The sequence below is a fragment of the Corvus hawaiiensis genome, chromosome 4, assembly GCF_020740725.1.
Source record: "Corvus hawaiiensis isolate bCorHaw1 chromosome 4, bCorHaw1.pri.cur, whole genome shotgun sequence".
NCBI classification, from domain to species: Eukaryota; Metazoa; Chordata; class Aves; order Passeriformes; family Corvidae; genus Corvus; species Corvus hawaiiensis.
The window spans coordinates 66494905-66517036 of record NC_063216.1 but is presented as its reverse complement, the minus strand read 5'-3'; the positions used below and the strand labels follow the sequence as shown (position 1 = coordinate 66517036).

Below are 22132 nucleotides of genomic sequence, written 5' to 3'. Positions count from 1 at the left end.
TCTCAGGAAAATAATTATGATACAGAAGGGAAAATAATTTATTTATATTCTTCAGTGCTCCATTACTTTCTAGTTTGTTTTTCTTTTAAATGACACACAGCCAAATGAAAGGATAAAACAGAAATATCCCTTTGCAACTTACAGGATGACATGAAGATACTAATCCAACGATTTCTAACTCACAAGTAATGAAAACCAAGTATAGGTTTTTTTACTTTTTTAAGGAATAAGAATTTCTACTTCTTAATTTGAAGCCTGTTAGAAGAACGTTACAGACAGGCAGGATCAATGAGCCTCCAGTAAAGAAATCAGCACAAAATAGAGGTCTTTGTGGACATTTCTCCTTGATGAAGCAAAATTGGTTTCCTCTGAGTTGTATGATACAACTTCATCAAATGGGGATCTTAACTATTCAATTCATTAAGATACCATCCACAGCTTTGGAAACTGTTCCAGAGCATGTGTGGAAGCGTTCTTTGATGGTTATACTGCTCCTATTGTTTTACCAAGCAGCACTATTTAGCTTGGCTAATTCACCTCTTCCCTCCCTCCTCCCAACTTTTTTTTTTTAACACTTTCCCATCATTAATTTGTTTCCTCCAACAAAAGTCAAGATGTCTTGACAAGGTCTCTAAAAGTGTACACTGCTTGAACCTCACTGTGCCACAGCTACCTTTTATGAGAGATTTTCCTTTTAAATGGGAAAGACCAAAGAAATGAGACTATTACTGTACAAAACATTAAAAAAAATAACCAGAACTGTATCTGATGCTCTTCAGTCTAGTAAAGGACAATGCAGTATAAGAATATGAAGCTTTAATCTTTCTGGGGACTAAGAAAAATGAAAATGTCTCCTGGGAAATGGCACAGGGTGCCATCTTCACCAGTATTTCACAATGACACAGAACTGGAGTTAACAGAAGTCATAGGGACAGAGTTAAGCATAGATTGCCAGCCTAGAAGTCTCCTAAACAAACAGCAAGAACATTATCCTATTTCAGTATTGTACTATGGTACAATATTTTGATGTTCCAATAAGTGATCTTCATTGAGGTTGGCATTTGAGAAAGAATTAAAATTTTCTGAAAATCAAAACTACAGTTCCTCACATGCCAAGTACACTTAGGAATGCTACAAGCTGCATATTGAGACTGACTTCTCATTTCAAACTACTTTGTGGAGGGATAAATACAACTACATGTTTGCACATTAAAAAAAAAAAAGCAAATCAAAGATACTCTACCACTATGTTACTCAAAAAAAAATGACTTCAGAAGTAAATACCACTATTTCAACCCTATTGTTGATGACATTACGACATACTATTTTTTAAGAGCACAATAATACTGAACAACCTCAAGAAATTATTTGATTTACATGGTTTATCCAGCAGCCTATAACAGCAAGTCTCTTTCAGGTGGGCTTAAATCATATATAAATGAATAGTTTAATCCTTACAAATGTATATGTTTATTCTGCAGATGCAAGGATGTGAAACTGCTCTTAAAAATAGCTCAGTATTTCTCTGACTTAGGGGCTAGAACAGATATGTTACCTTGAAACAGCAAACTTCGTGTTGTGTTCACTATATATGCTCTCAAGCCCAGCAAGTCAGTCCTCTAATTAGCCAGATCTCTTCTTTTACCTTCCTGATTTCTACTGCCTAAGGTTCTATGATGCACTGCCTGCCATTAAAAATAGCTTGAACCATAACCAGATTTTTCTTTTTTTCTGCTTGATATTCCTGGAATCAAACCCTTAAAAGTTAAACAACATCTGCCTCTATAATTTTCACAACTTTCCAGAGCCATCAACAAGGATGGCTGCCACATGTCTGAAAAGAGAGGCAAATGAAACAGTGGGTCTTCTTATGCTCTGGAGAAAGGCAGATGCCAGCAAGGGCTCAAGAGAAGTGTTACAAAAACCTTTGCTAAACTAAAACATTCCATTGCTGCTCCGAAGCCAAGACCTTCAAGTTACAATGCAGGGAACCTAGAAACATAAAGCATGTGCCTGGCATGGACCTAATTTCTTACTGAGAGGATATGGATTGGATCTTACCAGGGATATTAGCAACAAACCACACTTTGTGGGAGATTCTGGAATAGATTTCTACAAGTCCTTGTCAGTAGCAATAAAGACTCCCCATGATACAACCTACAAGAGCCAAAAAACCAGTAGTGCCTTCTAATGCTTTCTCATTCCATTGTCCATGTTACAACTTTGAAGCTGCAATTCAAGACATGTATAATAATGCATTTTGTGGTAAATATGATAGTCTAAAATACCTCAAAGTATACTGACAGACATGCCCAGCATCACTGAATTTACAAGCATTCTGCTGCATCCTCTAATTAAAGAAACACTGATCCACCAAAATGAATGTGTCTGAAGGTGACAAAACTCTAAATAGAATAGAAAATCAAATACTCCTGCTTTACAGAAAAGTTCTGTGCAGCCAGAATCTATGTCGCAAATGAGGCCTTGTCCAGACCTTCTCAATGGACTACTGGAACCATAACACATCCAGCAAAAAATTATTCAATCACAAGCAGTTAATAGTTGATGTGTTTTCTAATGGGAGATTTTTAGCATTTTCTAACCAGACAATGCAACTTCAGAACAATTAATAACATCTCTGTGTAGCTCTTCTTTAAATCTTATTCATTTCTTATGAAAACAACTATAAATTAGTAGATTCATTTCATATACTCAAGATGGTGTACTTTTAACAGATTAATTTTTTGAAAATTATTAGTTATTTTACAACAATTCTTGAGACCTTGAAGAAACCTTCTATCTTCTAAAACTTCTTTTGTATGGTTTTAGTATAATACCTTTACTGTTTCTTCTTTAAAACAAAATAATTTATATATTTAAAGCTCTTTCACACCCCTTTCAGCAATATTGCAGTATACCTTTCCTGAAACAAGTCTGACTAGATTAAGTACAATCTTCAAGACCTTTGGTCAACTATTCTCTGGGAGTTTTTTAACACAACCTAGTTTTTTTCCAAGTCTTTATTGGCCTTAGGCTCTTAAATCAAGCAATTCAGAACATTCAATCAACCAGTGTAAAAGGATTGGTATAATGAAGATGAAGTAAATGGAATAGCAAAAATAATGGAGTAATGGAGAAAAGAGAAAACCAGACAGTAACAGACAGGATCTTTGTAGTTTACATGCACTACACTAACACTGATGGCAACATACTACTTACAAAGAGCTCAAAAATCCTTTCTAACACAGAGTAATTTACTCTCACCTAGAAGTAACATCATTCTATATGCGTGCTACATGAAAACAGGACCAACATTCACACTGCTCACCAAAGCAGGTTCATGCCCAGGAAAGAGCACAGCTATGGAAGGCTACAGCAAGGCCTCCCACAGGTTCCTCTGTCCTGAAGCACATTCTATTGATGCACGAGTTCAATGTTTATGTACCCACTGTACCTACAACCATATGCAGAGAAGCTTTTCTGTTACTCACTGAAAGAATCCTAAGATACCTGAAGCTCGGCAGAAATGAACCATGTAAGACTAAGGGCAAGAAACAAATTTTGAAAAGAAATAGCAGGATGGCTTGTTAACACACTAAAATCAACATCTGCCCCCACCATTAAATTAATAAGCCCTTTTCACCCTAGAAAATACTTTCAGATCTTTTCTTATTCACTGGATAGAAAAGCTGTATTTCACTATTACCATTTTTTCACAATTATTTCAATCTAGGTCAAAGCTGGGGCAAGTCTTAAAACTGCCTCCCAACATGAATGCAGTTGCTCCTGGTTGGTTGTTAGCAGCCCGTCCATACAAACACAAGCCAGTAATCTGGTAATAATATCTTTCAAGAAAATAAACTACTTTTCTGTCCATCCCACTTACATTTTTCCATTACTGAGTTGCTTTGTTGTCAAAAAGACTAAAAGAGGTACAGGATTTGTGAAGTTTACTTGTATTTAGACAAGTAAAATCTGGGCTATTCTTTTTCTTAATGTATTTAATTGATTCCATCCTCAGTAGTAGCCGCCTTTCATTATTATGCAATCGCCTTCAAATTATTTTGATTTAACTAAATTTTATTAAACCTCCTACAAAGCTAGCAATGCCAGTCACTCTTTGTACATCTTAAAAAAACCAAACAAAAGAACAAAAAAAAAATCACCACAGAAACAAATCACTGAACAAATAACAAATAAACAACTAGACAAGTAATAAATAAACCAGACCTTGGGATTAAGTTTTTCAGAAATAATTGAAAGTAGTTTGTTAATCAATACCAAAAATTTCTAACTGGAGTAACTCTGCTTTCAAAGAGTCAACATTAAAATCGTCATCTCGTTGTTGTAATACTAAATTGAGAAATGAATATCTGCATATGTCTGCTGCTTCTCAAGATTCTCTTGAAAAATGTTAATTTAAGAAATGTGTCTCAAAATGCCAATTTTGTAAAAAATTAAACATTATGATAAATATAAAAATATACCCTATATATAGTTATGCATGAATCCCACCAGAAAACAATCCATAACATCCAACTTCTAGTTAATGTAGATCAGCATCATAGACCTCACTTTGCAGCTTTGAGAAAAGACAATCCAGTGTTAGATCATAATAGTTTTAGCCTAGCTAGTCCCTAACTAACAGGATTTATTTATTGTAACAGGTTAATTTATGATGACAAGTTCAACTTGAAAAGCTCAGCTTCTAGAATAACTACTTTAACTTCCTCTACAGGAAATACGCTTATTTGAAGGCACTGCTGGTATTTTCTGTGGAAAGAACACAAGATAACCAGAAAAGTCTATTTGCAACGCCTCTGTTATGATTGTATGCAATGATTCTTAAGAGAGCCATACGCCAGTTTGGCACTGTAATTCAGGAAAGAAAACATTCACTTACCGCAGTGTGACTGGAAAACCTGTGGCTTGACTACCTGATTGCAGATATTGCACACTACAAGATAGAAATCATCATGAGCTGGATAATGGCCAAATAAGTGCATATCTGTGGGAAAGTTAAAAATATATACAAGAATTAGAAATTATGCTTTAAATATATATTAAGAAAAAAAATTGAAAATACTGTAGGGCCATTACTGTTATATTAATTTATACAAAGCAAATGTATGCATTGCTCCATAAGAGCTTCTTACTATGTTAAAGAGATGTTTTTTCCCTCTTTTGGATTTCAAGGTCCTGTACTAATGCTGCAGTCTTATCCCTCAGTCTGAGTCAGAACACAGACTGCAACACCTTTTCTTAACACTCACTGCCAAGAAGTGGAATAAGGATTTCTGTACTGGTCTGTACAGAATACTGTACAAAGGAATATTGTTTTAAAAATCTCTGCCTAAAGATCCTTATAGAAAACACGTTGCATAGGTTATGCTCCAAGTTATAATATTCCAAGCTTGACTATAAGTTGCTTGAGAAAGGCTCCTGCTTAAAAGCTAGTTATAGTAACCAAGGTCAAAGACCCTACAGCTTAAAATACAGCCAGGATGCCATGCCATATGAAATTTCTGATTCTGTGCAAATGCCCTTCCCTAGTTCCAACACCCTGCTGTTTGTCCCCAACAAATACTGTGGGAAAAGACAAAGTTGGTTAATGAGGTATTTCTTGGGGATGGTATGAGGAATTTAATGAAATCCACAGACAGGTACAGTCAGATGATGACAGGCACTTGTCCCTCTCAGCTGAAACACATAATGCAATACATGCATTCTTAAGCCATTACAGACAGAGTAAAATGGGCTTAAATTACTAACTGAAGCCCTCAGAACTCCAACATTACAAGTGAGGTAACCTGTTCTACTCTTCATTGCTATAACTTAAGAACAAGCACACATACTCATCTACCATAGCTCAGCTTAAGAGGACAAAACTCCAGTCACTTTTATGCATTTCAGTGGGATCATGTCACCATACTCAGTGTTGTTAATGAATGTGCTGCTGCATTAGTAACCCCATGCCAAGTACTGGCCCCACAGATCACACTACCTCTCCGATTATAAAAATAAAGATGTCGTAAATTTCAGTGGTATTCAGGAGCATCTGAAATCTATTACAGAACTTGCAAATGCAGACTGAAATATTAACCTGGTGCCTTTTAAACAGGAGGAAAACTGAGACGACAAACGTACAACAGCAGCTGTGATTGATAAACATCAAAAACTAAATCCTACTTCTGCAGTAAGTCACGCATTTCTAAAAAATAGCAATTTCTTTCAAAAACTGACTGAAGCAGGTACCTTATTTCACTAGTTCTTAACCAAAGCAATTATTTTGGCCCTAGAACTACTTTCGCAAGTAATTCTGCCCTGGTCTCTGGCACTGTAGGTAACATCACTGCTTATGATGCCAATACTTGGCACAATGAAGTGTATAATGTCTTCAGTTCCCAAAAAGCCCAGAGGAACGGGACATCACACTCATGGGAATACAGGCAGTACCACAAATAGATCCAAAGAGGCTCACTCAAGAATTCTTGGGCACAAATCAGCCTCACCAACCTGCAGGTATTTCATAGTATGATATGATGTGAATTGTTCCTTTATCCACTGAAAACCAAACCCCTTTCTCTTACTGCTTGTACAAGGCTATGAAATCCAGTTGAAAGGTTAACCAGACATGACACCTTTGCAGTGCTGGTCTTGCACTAACCAAGCCTTTAAATGCAGTACAGCCAGATGAATGCAACCAACACATTCAGCCTAAATTTAAAAGAACTCCAGTGGTGAGGTATAAACTCCCTCGGTGTAATTAGTGTTAGTAGTGGCAAAGCCAAAAGTGCAAAGTTTGGTTGAATCAAATCTTCCTTACTGGTAAAACAAATAAACAAAACCCTAAGCAGCCACTAAAACAGGTCTTTTTATTTTATTTATTGTTTTAATATGGTAAGTCAGCAATCTTAAAAATTATTTTACATTGGCAATTCTTAGCTGGATAGTTTTGATCAGAACCTACGGATTTCCAATAGCAGCACTGTGAGTTCCACAGAAAGGAGTATTTCTTCTAGGTATGATTTGACACAAAGTCTCAGCTCAAAAACATGCATTTAAGTACAGTTACTAAATATTTTAAAAATGGTTAAAACATCTCAAAATATCTTTTTCTGTTGTTTGAAAGGTACGGTGACAATCTTCTTATGAAAACATATAGACTTTGCCCTTCACAAACACAAAAGTTACAACTGTTTTCCAGTTGAAATTCTTTAAGTTGATTTAACCTTCACAGGACTGTATCCTAACCTTTAAAACATGTCCAGCTCTGAGGCATCTAAAGCTTGGCTGGGTTTGAATCTGAATTTTTATGATTTCTTGCTACAGGAAGTAAATTACAAAAAACATAAGGTATTAATACTGGTGAAAACCATTCAAGGACATAGGTGGGAAAAGGAATCAGGTTAGTTCACAGGATCACAAAACCATCTACCTTTTCACCAGGCACTGTCAAGGAGAGAGAGCAGTGAAGGCAAAGTCCTGGTACCCGCGAGCTTGCTCCACTACCCTGGCAAACACCACTGCACCTAACAGGTAAATACCACCATTTGAGGGTTTTTTTCATACTCCATATGGGTTGATACACAAAGAAACTGCACAGACACGTAGGAGAACACACCAAAATGCTGCTGAGAGACACACCAGCATCAAAAGGATGCACAGGTGCAGAGTAAGTCACATTCTGAAGCAGCACTTTGGAAGTTTTTTCATTTTGCAGATGCCTAGAAATAGCCCAGTGGAGGGGCCAATGTCCATTGTAAAGGTGAGTTTTCTGTATGAACTGAAGTTATGAGCCCCCTCTCAAAAGTCCACTTAAAATAATCCAAGAATCTCAAGGATACAAGACTGAAGGTTGAAAATAAGAATCACAGCACAGAACTATACTGTTATTATTGAATCAGAATAGATAAAAAACTTAAATTAAAAACTATCTTTCAGACTTTTAAGATTCCTTAAAACTCTCACTATGCAAGAGTTTTTAAAAGAGGAAAATTCATCAAGTCCAAGCAGGTTCAACTACCTCTCTTAGTGTATTCATGTTAATAAAATTGGCAGAAATCTTTTTTCATGATTAAACTCATGATTTGTAAGCATACACACATTACATATAAATTACTTTTCAACAGAAATTGCACAAGATATTAATATTGGCTCGCTACAAATTCCAACTGGGGATACACTTTATTAGATGTAATAATATTACAAAATGCAATCCAGATCAGAGAATTTACAATGAATAAAGGAAGGAACATTTGAAATTTAAAAGAAAGTAGAAAATATAAACAGCTATATATATTTTCATACAGGTTTTTCTGTTTTTAATAAGAACAGTTCAATGCTGCCATGTCCTACTCAAAGCAACCAAGACTGAAAGGTTATTTTGGACACTGGTACCATTCTTAGATCAGATTGCAGCCATTTGACAGTTTGGACCTTCTGTGTGCAACAAAAAAAGACAGTAGCTTCTCCAAACAAAAAACTCTTCTAAAGGCAATAATCCCATCTCCCTGCCTGCTTAGTCAGAAGCAATGGTGATAAGCTTTTCAGAAAAGATTACTTTTGGGGAAGAAAATATGTCTCTAAAGCTAGCGCAGGAAAGACTTCTTCATGGAAAGAGGAAAGACCACTGAAAAAGACAGGCAGTAATTATTGAATAAGGTGAGTGACTATCAAATGGTACTGAAATAATTATCAAGGCACAAAAAGAACAAGGAGGGACAGAAAAGCAACTGCAAAGAGTGTTTATTTTCTACCAAAAACTGCCAAGCCCCTGAAAGTGAAACAAAGTGACCACGGTGTGCATGTCTCCCTGCACACTGGCATGGTGACCTGCTTGTTCCCTGTGTGTCAGTACAGACACAAATGTGAGACACAAAGGGCTGCCCAGCCCTTCTGCAAGGTACAAGCACTCCACAGCCCCCATCACAGTCCCCTCATTTTACTGGAAGATACTTCCAGCAGATTCAAAGTAGACTGTCGATGGTAAAAAGAAGTGGTAACTTATTTTTCAGTACCCACACACTTTCCAGAAGGTCCATCCACACATACCTCTCTCCTTACACTTCTGAATCGTCATCCACTCAAAATGAAACACAGCTGACACAGCCGTGCCCGTTGATACTATCAATGACAAAAGCCTTCTTGAAAATGAGCTACTGAACTTACAGGATGCAAAAGTGGCCCATATCATGGGAAAGATATTCTGTATAGGTGGAAATCTGAGACAGCAAATGCTGACTGTTTGAAATTACTTTCATAGATTAAAATCTTAAAATATTACTTTGTCTATACTTTGCTATGGTACTTGAAAAGTGAATACAACTTCTGCCTGTAGGTTCTATATTACTAACATTTGCAAATAAAAAGAGCTGTAGCCATATGACTTAGTTTTGTAAGAAAATTTGGTGAAATGTGCATTAAAAACACAAATAACATAGAAACAACAGAAAATGTTGCTTCTGCAAATTGTGGCACAAACATAAAAAGGCAGGTGTCAGATACCACTTTTTATCTTCTCCAATAACACACAGAAAGGAATTATTTTTAGTAACAATCAAAGACAGATGACTTATATGAAGTTCCTTCTCTATTATTATATAATTCATAATCATTTACATCCCACTGTATAATAAAACACAAGCTAGAAATAATCTAAAACATTCTTTCACTGCAGAATTAAGGCTGTCAAACAGTAAGACCTCACAGTATTGCGTGGGAAATCAAGTTTTTAATGATGATCTTTTGCTATAAATTATATACACTTTAAGCATTCACTTATATATCTGTTGCTCCACTAAATATACCCACAAAGCCTGCTTTGAAAAACATTAGTGATGTTTATGTGCTGAGAGAGAAGGGGTGGGAGGAGAGGAAGAGAAAGACTATTCAAGACACACTGCACACTGGTTTAAAATTAACAAAGAAAAGCTAAAAAAAAAAAGCAATGGCAAAAATGGCAATGGACAAAACCAAATACATGTGGTTCTTCTGGCTCCTGGAGTTACACGTTTTTAAACTCTGTGTCTAGAAATGTGCCCAATATTTCCCTCTTGTTCCACAGAAGTGACAAATCTGTACATCATTCAAGAACTGGAGTAACGTACAAAATCTTTCAGTGCAGTAGATTACTTCTACATTTAAGATTACTTAAAAAACTAAGTCATTCGAATGATGAATTGAAACTTGAAACTGAAACAATAAAAAGACAATCTTCAGGGCATTATTCAGAAAGCAGTTAAATACGCTTGCATAGACAGGCTGGTCTTATCACAGAAATAAATGTCACACCTTTCCATTTAACATGAGTCTATTGTCCCCTGAGTGCAGTTTTCCTTTCTTACACAAAAACCAGTAAGTCACTTCAGTAATTAGTTCTCCAGTATAAATTGCATTTTACCGCTGAAAATGTCAGTCACAGTTGCAAATTAATCACAGAATGATTTAAGCTGAAAGAGATTGCTGGATGTCATTTACTCCAAGATCCTGCTGAAATCGTGGCTAACTTCAGGGTCAGCACCACGAAGTAATCCTCAAGATCATTTCTTTTCTGATCGAAAAATGCAGTCATGGTTAAAGTAATCATAAAGTTGAGGAAAAAATAAAATTAAAATATTCATGACAGAACTAATGTAGGACCAAACACAACTGTCATAAGTCCTGACTGATGCCCTTCAGGTGCTAATACAAGACACTTAAGATTCTGCATGCTAAAAAGCCAAGTGAGAAAGAAAATCAATGAGAAGAAAACAAAAATACTGGCCTTCTCAGCAACAGCAAAAATAAATGAAACATGACTGTGAGGAAGAAAAAAAAATGCAGGGAAAAGGCAGCAAATAGACTTAAGCGTCAGTGTGGTAAAGAGTCAAGGTCATGACACCTTTAAACCAGTCCAGTACGGTCAGATGGTATGCAGCCTCCCAGGTTAGAGCAATCACGAGGACAGTGGCAATCCTAAAGAATGCTGGGAATAGTTCATTAATTATAGTGTACACAATAAATACCACCCCCAATGACGCAGAAAGACTTTGTACTCCACTGCCTTATCTAGGCATTGGTACTGAAGATAGAAGTGGTGCTTTCCATTCCCAAAGACCCATAATAAAAGAAAAAACAGAAGTTCATAATTGGGAACTAGTGATCTAAACAAATATTGTGGATTAACCATATCTGCATATCTTTTGTAACAACCTTTGTTTGGAAGGGATTATAAAGTAAGCTATGCAACACTGACTACTATTTTGCATGAGACACCACATGTCAATAAAGAGAAAAATGAAATAAGCATGGGAAAATGTGACAATGCTGTTGTTCTACAATTCTGAAGGCTTTTATGTAATTTATGTAGGCTATTTGCCATCCCAGTCTAAGGTAATTTGGCAATATAGAACCAGAATTGCCTGGACTACCAAATTAACATATCACAAGAATACTGGAAAACCCAAAACTCACATGTCAAAAAGTATACAGCATACCTATGACACCAAGAAATCTCAGTTTTTCATGTCTTAAGCCATCTAGAGAATAAGACAGCACCTAATGTAAGTTTTTCCTCCTTGAAAAACATACTTTTTAAAACTTCCCTATATGGAGGCACAGGGCCCCTTAGCTCCTGGGGTAGGCAGAATATAGCTTGTCTGCTTATGGAACCTTTATTTCACTCCCTGTACAACTCAGAATTTAAACTGATCAAAGTCCGGCTCTGGTATGGTCCTTCTGGACTCCAAGCTTCATATTCCTGCCCCTCCCTTGTGCTTGTACCATCAATTAACTGATTACACAAGGAGTCAAATTCAAGCCAACTCTGAATCAGCAGCAAAGCAATATGAAGGACAGAACAAAACAGGAAAAGGTTTTCTGACATTTTCATTCCATAAGCTGCCTTGCTGCAGAACCTCATGACTGCTACCATCAGCATGAGGAGAATGAAATGCAGAGCCCAGAACTGGACAGCAGGAGGGCCAACAGGACCAAGATCAGTTCAAACTGCAGTGGAGCAGTGGTGCCTCTCTAGATTACTCTGAAATCCGTCACACAGCTATCTGTGCAATATTAAAGGAAGACACTTGGCTCCAAAAGAAGCTTTATAAAACTACTTGCCTATCGGTTAAAAACAGCAGTAAATGTATTTATTAATTTGTAACATATAAAAAGATTCAGAAACATTTCACTGTGCTTGTGTGGCAAGGTTTTGGTAGTGGGGGGAGCTACAGAGGTGACTTCTCTGAGAAGCTGCCAAAATCTTCCCCCATGTCCAACAGAGCCAGTGCCAGCCAGCTCCAAGACAGACCTGCCACTGGTCAAGGCTGAGACCATCAGCATATTAACGCCTCTGTAACAACATATTCAAGAAGAAAAAAAGTTTCTGTGCAGAAATAATTGTGGACAGAGAATAGAGATGTAGAGAACATGTGAGAGACATAGCCCTGCAGACATCAGGGTCAGTGAAGGAGGGAGAGGAGGTGCTCCAGGCACTGGAGTTGAGATTCCCCTGCAGCCCATGTTGAAGACCAGCCTGTCTCACCACGGAGGTTCATGGGGGACCCCACACTGGAGCAGGTAGATGCCCAAAAGGAGGCTGTGACCCCATGGAAAGCCTGTGCTGCAGCAGGCTCCTGGCAGGATCTGTGGCCCCACGGAAAGAGGAGCCTACGCTAGACCAGGTTCACTGGCTGGACTTGTGACCCCCTGGGGGACCCACACTAGAGCATCCTGTTCTTGAAGAACTGCACCCCATGGAAAGGGACCCGCATTGGAGCAGCTCATGAAGAATGGAAGGACTCAGGCTGGAGAAGGTTGTAGAGGACTGCCTCCAATGGGAGGGACCCTCCCTACACTGGAGCAGGGGAAGGACTCCTCTCCTTGAGGAAGCAGCAGTGGCAGAAGCAACATGTAATGAACTGATCACAATCCCCACTCCTTGTCTCCCTGTGCTGCTGGGTGGACAGGAGGTAGAGAATCGGGAATAAAGCCTGGGAAGTAGGGAGGAGTCAGGGGAAGGTGTTTTTAGGATTTGTTTTACTTCTCACTATCTTGCTCTGATTTTGACTGGTAATAAATTCAACTAATTTCCCTAAGTCAAGTCTGCTTGGACTGTGACAGTAATTGGCGAGTGACCTCTCTGTGCCCTTGTCTCAGCCCATGAGCCTTTGGCTATATTTTCTCTCCCCTGTCCAGCTGAGGAGGGTAGTGATAGAGTGGCTTTGGTGGGTACCTGCGTCCAACTAGGGTCCAACCACCACAAGCATATAGTCAACCTTCACGTAATTCCATCTGTTTCTAACACTTCCTACTACTGAACTAATGTTTAAAACCAGATTCCCATTTTGCCATTTAACTTTTCAGTTATTTTGTGCAAAGTAATCGGAAAGGGTAACTTTCACCTTATCAGTTTCTGCACACAGTGACTTTCCTGCCTGCCCTTCAGTTAAGGAACCTCCCCTTTGCAGACACACAGGGTGCAGGTACTCAGAGACCAATGTACATTTAAGAGAGCAGGTTATAAACCACTGAGGTCTGTTTGGATGACTATGAGAAATTTGGTTAACACTTTCACTTTACTTTTTTTACCATCAGAGTTTAAATTAAGGGCAAATATAACATTAAAAGTTGCGAAAATATATTAATAAATAGTAGTGAACATTTGCATTGGACACTGCATTCCAGGGCCGGAGTGACAGAGGATGGCACTGGAAAGGGTCAGCTAGAGTAAAGACAGCCCATTCACCAACTTGGCAATGCTCTGCACTGGCCCTTCTCTTGCAAGTCTGTGTGGAAGAATTTGGAAAGTGGAACAAGGCTGCAAAGCAAGACAAAATACAATTTAGCAGGGTGAAAGTCAGTAAAACCCATGTTTGTAATTGAAATGGACATCACTCAATTACACAGTATCTAGTTTTCAGTAAGGTTAAGTGTAATTGTAACATATGAAAAACAGACAACTGTAACAACTCCAGTAATATCTACAAAATCGTCAACTGTTTTTACACTTTTCTTTAATTATTAGATTGCACTTTAGGGAAATTATCTAAAGGAGCTCTTTCCTCAGGAACTTTGATTTTGAATTGCCTTCTATTTTACATATAACAACATATTTCAGGAACTAGAGCCATTGCTTATGAAGTTAGTATTATAAAACTGTACAAAGTCAATACCCAGAAGAAAATCCTGCTACATTGTAAAATAGATACCAGTTAAGTATATTAAGATCCAAAGATATAAACAAATGAAAAAAAACAAACCCAACACCCAAACAAAAAGCCTCAAACAAAAAAAAAATTTTCCACAAATCACAAAAAATTTTTCACAAATATGCCTCAAAAATCTAGGTGAGCAAAATACAAGGAAGAAACAGGCTTTTAATGTGTTCAAAAGCAAGCTACCAGAGTCACGTAAATGTAAACAGTATCTTCAAACAGACCAACAGGTTAGCATTTAGATCTGGCTTTTGGGATTTAAGATGTGTGCCACCAAATATCTCTATTTTCCCAACCAGATATACTCAGTCTAATTAAAGATATCACCTCCAGCTACAAATTTCATCTTGCTTATATCTGGAAATCTTCAGGACAGCAATAATATTATCCAATGACAGCAAAAATTAAATAACTGAGGGCAAGGAAAAAAGACACATTATTTATAAGTATCCAGACTATGTACTCCATATTCTGAAGAAGAGGTGATGTTCCATCTGTAGAAAATACAGCATAACTGACCCCAGACTCCTGAGTATGGAAAGCACAACAAAGACCTGATCGGGACTTTCTAACCCTGCAGATACAGTGGATTTCTCTTAGATCTCACATATATCGCAGTCGCAGCCAGGTTGGGGTCTGTGGCTCAGAGCCAGGAAGCCGTGACTGATCCAGAGAGAGTGTCCTGCAAGGGACAGTCTTCCAGAGGTCTGCGGCGATCCCTCGGCCGCTGGGGATGCCTTCGCAGAAAGGTGCCCGTCTCAGCAGGCTGTCAGCTCTTTAGTGACTCCAGCTTTTGTTCTGTGAGGCAAACCCCAGGCTGGACCAGGAGGAGAGAGACGAGAGGCTTGTTTAGCAATTCTGTGTGAAGCAGCTTTATTAGTCCGCACCCTGTGAAGGCGAGGCTAGGGACAAGCTCTCCAAACTCAAACGGGCAGAAGGGTAAATCTTACAGGGATACAAGGGTGGGTGTGAGAGGGTAGAAGCCAATGGGTTACAAAGAATCTACATAGGGTCTCCCGGAGGATCATGGTTCTTGTTTTCTCTCACCCTCACCACGAAGTCCTGCCTTTTCCAAGGGGATCTTGCTGGGAGGTTATGCAATCGCCTTATCTCAGCAGGCCTCTCTCCAGGGCAGGGGCTGGGCATACCCCGCATATCACTATCAAAAACCTGGGAGAGTGAGCATAGCTGCACACAGGTGTGCATACAAAGGATAGGGAATGTGCAGGAAAATCATCAGTCTCTACATTAGAATTCCGATTTCTTAACATCCCACGGGCATGGAGAGGAACATAACGAGAGGAATGGCTGGAAATCATTTCTCTCATTATTCAAAGCAAATGTCATGCACCTTGACCAGGCAGTCTCCACAAACCACCATATAGCAACAGAACAATTCTTTCTTTCTCAAATATGTATCGAGAAGTCTCACTGCAAATGAGACTTGTCAGCACAAGTAGTACCCTTGATGGATGATGGCACTAAATTTCAGCTCAGATTGATGTATAGCTCTCCAGAATCAGACGTTTGACCTTTAGCAACAGTTAGAGGGTTGCACCACATCCATACTTTCTGCAGCAGGTAGACTCTGACAGCTTCTAGGCTGGGAAAACACACCTTGACACAGGAAGAGATGTCATCTGCAAGTTAACTACAATAACTTAGAAATACACGATGCTTCAACTTTTGATTTTTCTGCATGAAGATGATTAAGCTTTCTGACACACAGCCAAATAAACTAAACAGGTATGGAAACATCATGAACATACTGGTCCTGCAGAAGCAGTGTGATGAAGATTTGGAGATATCAAATGCTGGTTGAAAAAGAACCAAAATAATTTAATAACCCATCTGTAACTTCACAACAGTACCTCTACTACACATCATCTTTAGAGCAAGTCAGAGTGAGTACTAAAGTGGTTTTTCTTTATTTCTCCCCATTTCCCTCATGGCTTCAATGATCTTATATTGAGTGAACAAATATTAGTGATCCGAAAAATAAAGTCTGAAAGGAAAATAACTTCTCTGATATTTACTGACATTTTCTTTTAGTTTTTTTTTTTTTTTAAGGAAATGTTGAATATGTCATATTAAGGACTACTAATAGTCACATTAGGGACTACCGAATTTGCAGCAAAAAGACAGAAGTGTTTTAAATACAATTAGTTTGCAATACTTTTAGTAATTCCAACATTTGGAGTGCTAGTAATGAAATACTACAAGGATAGCAGGTTCTCTTCTTTCATTTTCTTGTCAATGCACACTAAGAAAAAGTTATCTATGCAGTAAAATGGTCCTATGGAGAAAAATCCCATGGGCAAAAACCCCATTCATTCCTGTTTCTTCTGTGCAGACCGCCATGAAACAGACTTTAATCCTCCAACTGGTGTTTCCTTCATAAACACTCAGCAAGACACAACTGGCACTCATGCATTCGCCTGCAAAGCTGTATTATCTTCTGCAGAAGAGCGACTCTGGTTTAAGGCAGTACAACTGGACTGAAGGAGAGAGCTGGCTTAATTCCTGGCTCCCAAACAACATTCTTGCATGACCCTGATTAGATTTTTCTGTGCCTCAGTATCCCATCTCTAAAATCAGGATAATACGCTCTTTGTCTGCCTTGCCTGTTTAGATTGCAGCCTTTCAGTATTCTCTTACTATTTGTCCATACACTGGGACCACAATGGGGCCCTTCATTTTGGCTGGGACCTCACTATGACAATAGAACAAGCAACGAATAAGATAACTTGCAGCATGTTTTAGAAGCAGTGTGTGACAATCTTTACAGAAATCCTGGTTTTTTTGATTAAGAACAGAAGTTATTAAGGGTTAAAGAAAGCCTTATAAAAATGAAATGTTCACAGCTTTCTAGGCCAGCTCTTTAATAACATTATTATTATTATTATTAAAAATTAACAATGAAAATAGCATTATCAAAATAATATTTCTCAGACAATGACTAATTTTTGTAGTAAGGAAAACAATTAGTAAACAAGCAAATAAACATTGAGAAAAATGAGATCTTTAATCTCACCTATGTAATTTTACAAAATACTAGGTATTTCCTTGATTTTCCCTTCTCCCTACAACAAGATCCAAGGCCAAGTATTTTAGTATAACTCTCTTCTCACCCAAGATGGAGAGTGTCTGCTCATTTTTAATCAACAGCTGGATATTAAATGGAAATGTATTGTCTAAATGTACTGCCTAAAAGGACACAAATAATTCTTATGCCAATTCTCTGAGCTTTTTCTGTATTGCCTCCTACCTATAACAGCACCTCTTTTCAGGAATATTGCCTCTCATGTCACTCAACTCTCTGGAAAGTTACTTTCAGATAGACTTTCAATAACATCATCTTTTTCCTTCACACAGTTCCAAATGAAATAGATTAAGTTCTCTTTCTTGTTGACATACAGATCAAGGTACTGCTCAAAGTGTTTAACTGTGGGGTTTTTTCAGTTAGAGGACTTTATGTCAAAGAAAAATATATGAGAAAAAATATTAATGGATAACAAGATGTAGAAAGATGAATGAGAAACTTTCTAACCAAAGTCCAAACATTCAAAATGTCTACCCCAAGGCCACTTAGACAAAACAGTTAAAAAATTTCTACAAATTGAAGAGCAGCCTATAGTTCCACTAACATACAACTCCAGAAAAAAGCTCTCATTTTAAGAATCCTGCTCTCAAGGGAATAATTATCTTTGCAAGTGCAATCAGTCAAATACTTGTACTGTCTGAAAAAGCATATATACCTCATCAGCTCTTACACTGAGATTTATATAGTACACTTACATTCACACCACAAACATTTCCCAGGATAGGAATATGCTCCTACTGGTTCAACATGTTGCCTACAGACAAACAAGTCAGGCAATGCAGCACTCTGTGCTGGTACAGTAGTCTCTTCCTTATTCCAGGAGACAAGAGCACAGTTTTGCTAGACTAACCGAGTCCATGACGAGAGCCTGCTGCACACCTCAGGGAGTGTTCTTACCTCTAACAGACACAACCCTTAAAGAACATGATGATGAAGGGCTCAGGTCAATACAAGTCTGTATGCCACTAAAGTGAACTAAATGAACATATTAAAGAATATATACACACTCCATTCAGAGGTATTCTGTTCCTTCCACCTCCCTCCTTCCTCCAGAAGTGCTACTAACAGTTTCTCAAACATACAGGATCAATCAAAAAATAAACCTTTGCAGTTAAAGTGACCACTTTATAAAGGAGCAAACTCCACTAGCAAGATAGGCGCATGAAATTTGCTGCCATTAAATAAGAGTAAAAATAATAAAGTTTTTTGTTCCTACGTCAAGCAAAAAAAGGCCTTAAGAATCTTGAGGAGATTTTATCAACTAAAGAATGAGCAGAAGAAACTGTAAGTATTTTCCCTCAGAAATATCAAGATATTTCAGTTCTGAAGACTTTAAAAAAATTTACAGGGCAAGCCTAAAGTAACCTGCCCATCTAGTAGTATGGAAGAAGCAAAAGAAAGAAATGAAAAGCAATGGAATACACACTTATTACTTGTATCTGTCATCAACTTGTTATATTGCACAGCACCTACTCCTGAGACAAATCATTGGTTTAATACTGTCACTCAAAGGCATACACACTAATATAATAAATGCTATTAATGGAAGCTTTTAATAAAAGAAAGAAGCAGTTTGTCAGCTCAATCACATTATTGTTGTGCTTCGATTTCTGCCACACTGAATACTGCACATGTCATATTCTCACCTGCACATATGTAATACTCACTACCTAACAAAAAAAAAAATGCAATGATTTTGTTTTCTTGTTCTCAGAGACTTGGGAAAGCTTCAGATGCCTCTGGAGCTGGTTTTTTGCTTCCTGGAAAGGAGAAAAAGGCGGCTTTTGTGAAATGAACTACTCAAAATATAGGAAGATAACAGTTTTTCCTAGTTTTAATCTTAAGTACATGACTACAGACCACTTAACACTTCTTATGCTGCAGTCTGATGCCTGTCAACTTTGCTTAGAAGCAATCTCCCTTCCAGCATTATACTATTCTGAGGATTTGGGCGTGCAAAGCAATTGTTCATTTATTTCTGAGGATTGGGGTGTAGGGAAGCAGTTGCTAATTTATTTCATCCAGTATTAAGAGTGTTGTGCTAGCTCTTCAACAGCTAAAAAAAAAAAAATCAACAAATCAGTTCTGTTTAAAGACTGATTCTTCATGTGTTTAGAGTCCACGTTTTTTTCTTCAAGTCTGCTGTGCCCCCTAGTACTCCATGATTTATCTAATTGTAGGTTCATTGGAACAAGAGGTTTCCTAGATAAAGTTCATGACACAGCTTTTCAGAGACACACAGCTCTCTGGCACATATCTGGCTTCAGCAGTGATAGTGCCTTGAATTGACAGAAGAAAAAGGAGATAGAGGAGTAAAAATACACTGCCTTGTCTCATGCATTTAAAGTACACTCCAGCATCATAAAGCAACAAAAATTCATCAAGATTCATGGACAGAGACCACTTAAGAGATTTTTTCACCAATTCCATTTAACAAAAATATCCTCCACATTATCACTAGGAACAAACCTTACCCCCATTTACATTAACAGTACAGATCCTTGGAGGGCTGTTACTAATTACTGCTTAATCCAACAGACAGGACAGTGGACAAAGAAGTAGTCAAACCCTGCATTCCTTCATCCCCTACGGGGAAAGCTTTTAGACAAATTTCTTGAATTCTTAATGTCTTTCCCTGTATATCAAGAGGCGTTAAGTACATTTGTAACTTATAACTAAACACTTCCAAATTTACTATCGAAAAGCATCACACAAGAAAAGAAGCACATCCATTCTTATGCACATTTGAATAAATGCTAACAACTCATCTGCAACTTTATGTGATAATTGCAATGGCATAAGTGACAGCTAATTCCTATCACAGCATTTCATCTGGAAAAAACCCACTGGTATTACTACTTTTCCAAAAGACTGAATTCAACAAAATTCAGCTTCTGAAAAAAAACCTCAACAGAAAATAGCCTGAATATGGTACAGCAGCCATGCAAGTGAACATCTGTCCACTAAAAATTGTTTGCATGTTCTCCAACTTGCAGATCAGAAGCAAACTCTGGAACTGCTTCAGTGTGAACAGGTACATGCACATTTTGAGGGATGCAACACATCTCAGCGCAGGACTGCACTGTGTATGCTGTTGCAGCACCAGAGCTGCGGAAGGCACCAGCCTCAGGAATCTTGCCAGCAGGTTGGTGAGAGATTAATGCGGTGCATGGATTTAATGAAAGGTAATGAAGGGTAGTATAACACCAGACAGAATCGTTAGTCTAATCAAAAGAGTCTGTGAAACTCTGTTAAGGAGTCTAAATACCTGAGTATAGAAAAAAATAATACTAACACCAACTAGCACTAACACGCCACTCAGCACAGCACAAAGAATGACCATACACATCTGTAAAGTGCATTTTTGGAGTATCATTCAAAAAACCTCCAAAGTTAGTGATGTGCACTTCTTCCCAATCTCCTCTTTGACAGACGTGAGTTTTGTTGAACTGTGCATCTGAGTGGCAGACACAACTTGTTAATGCAAACTCCCTGTTAATGAAGCTTCTGTAAATGATCTGTCCAGCTACTCTGCAATTAAATACCATCTTGTTTCCAAGATGATAACAACTATTTTTTCCAACAACTTTCCAACAGAAAGGATATTCTGTAGTCATCAGAGCAGAAAGGTTGAACAGTCCATTTTTTTTCAAGCATTCATCATAGAAAGCCTCTGCCTAAGGAAAACTCTTAAGTCCCAAATACACTTTCTTCCAGAGTGTTAAAATACAAAGCACCTTCAAAGCTTCCTAAACTAGTTTCATACCACATGTGTTATTTTAAGTCTCCATGTTCAAGTGCAGTACATTATTCAGTACCTAAAATGTGGTTCTTTGACTCTGTTTAAAACTTGTCTCTCAATCACAAGCATTTAAGAGTAAAGAGTCCAGTTAACAAAACTGGACTCTTTTAAAAAATTTTGATTTTAACAACATGTTTCTGCAATGCAAAAAGCCTGCAAGAACTGTGAAAAAGAAAGCACTACCTACAGAGAAGCACACCCTCTTAAGTTACTAGGGTACGTAGTTGCTGCATAGTTACATGATGATACAATACAGTTAAGGCAGTTTGGACACCTTACCCATAAATTTCTTTACCAATTTAATAAGTTTCTTTACTATCTGAAAAATTGTTTTATAACTTTATCACTCTACCTATTTTGCAATACCTGAAGGATACTTGGATCAGCATTTTAACTACTAAAAATCTTATAATATTACATTTTTTCAACATAGCTTCATGTTAGTGAAAAAGAGAGGTTTTTTTTCTCCCTGACTGTATCATCCTAAACTCTTCATAAACACAAATTAGAACTTGGTAATTACTACTTTTCTATTCTTTTATCATTTGAGTGAAAGCATTTTCTGTTTCATGCACCAGCTGAATTTTACAGCTAACACTAGCAAAGTCAATGGCTATTAAACTCAATAGCAATACACTAACATTTTCAAGAGAAAACACAGGCATGACTAAGATTTAATGCTGGATTCAAAATTTTTGTCTGTGTCTCCACATACATCAAGTGGGAAAATTGAGTTTCATCTCCGAGTTATATTTTACAGCAAGGAGAATACTGCAACTATTTACCACTTACAGTTCAGAAGCTGACCACTTGGCCATTCACAATTAATTTATTTTGGTTTAGTATCAACAGGATAGCTACCAAAAATTAACAGATGACCACTCCCCTTGTCAAAGAAAGGAGAAAAAAAATAAAAAGAGAGCAATAATGAAAAAGAAATTATACTACCATAAAAATCACTAGTAATCATTCATGCCCAGTTAATTATCAAAACATGCCCCAAATCTTATTAAAATAACATACTCACAG

At 37.6% G+C, this 22132-nt stretch overlaps 1 protein-coding gene across 4 annotated transcripts in view; it reads right to left on the bottom strand.

Annotated features, from left to right (window-relative positions):
- The window catches only part of ATXN7L1 (ataxin 7 like 1), a 120607-nt gene that overhangs the window by 77244 nt on the left and 21231 nt on the right, over window positions 1–22132 (bottom strand). For 3 of the 4 annotated variants that reach the window (XM_048301507.1, XM_048301508.1, XM_048301506.1), the window contains exon 3: window positions 4904–5008. The exons of the other annotated variant lie outside the window; for it this stretch is intronic. In XM_048301507.1, the coding sequence (XP_048157464.1) occupies window positions 4904–5008 (105 nt within the window). The remainder of the gene's footprint in view (window positions 1–4903; window positions 5009–22132) is intronic. 4 annotated transcript variants of the gene reach the window in all.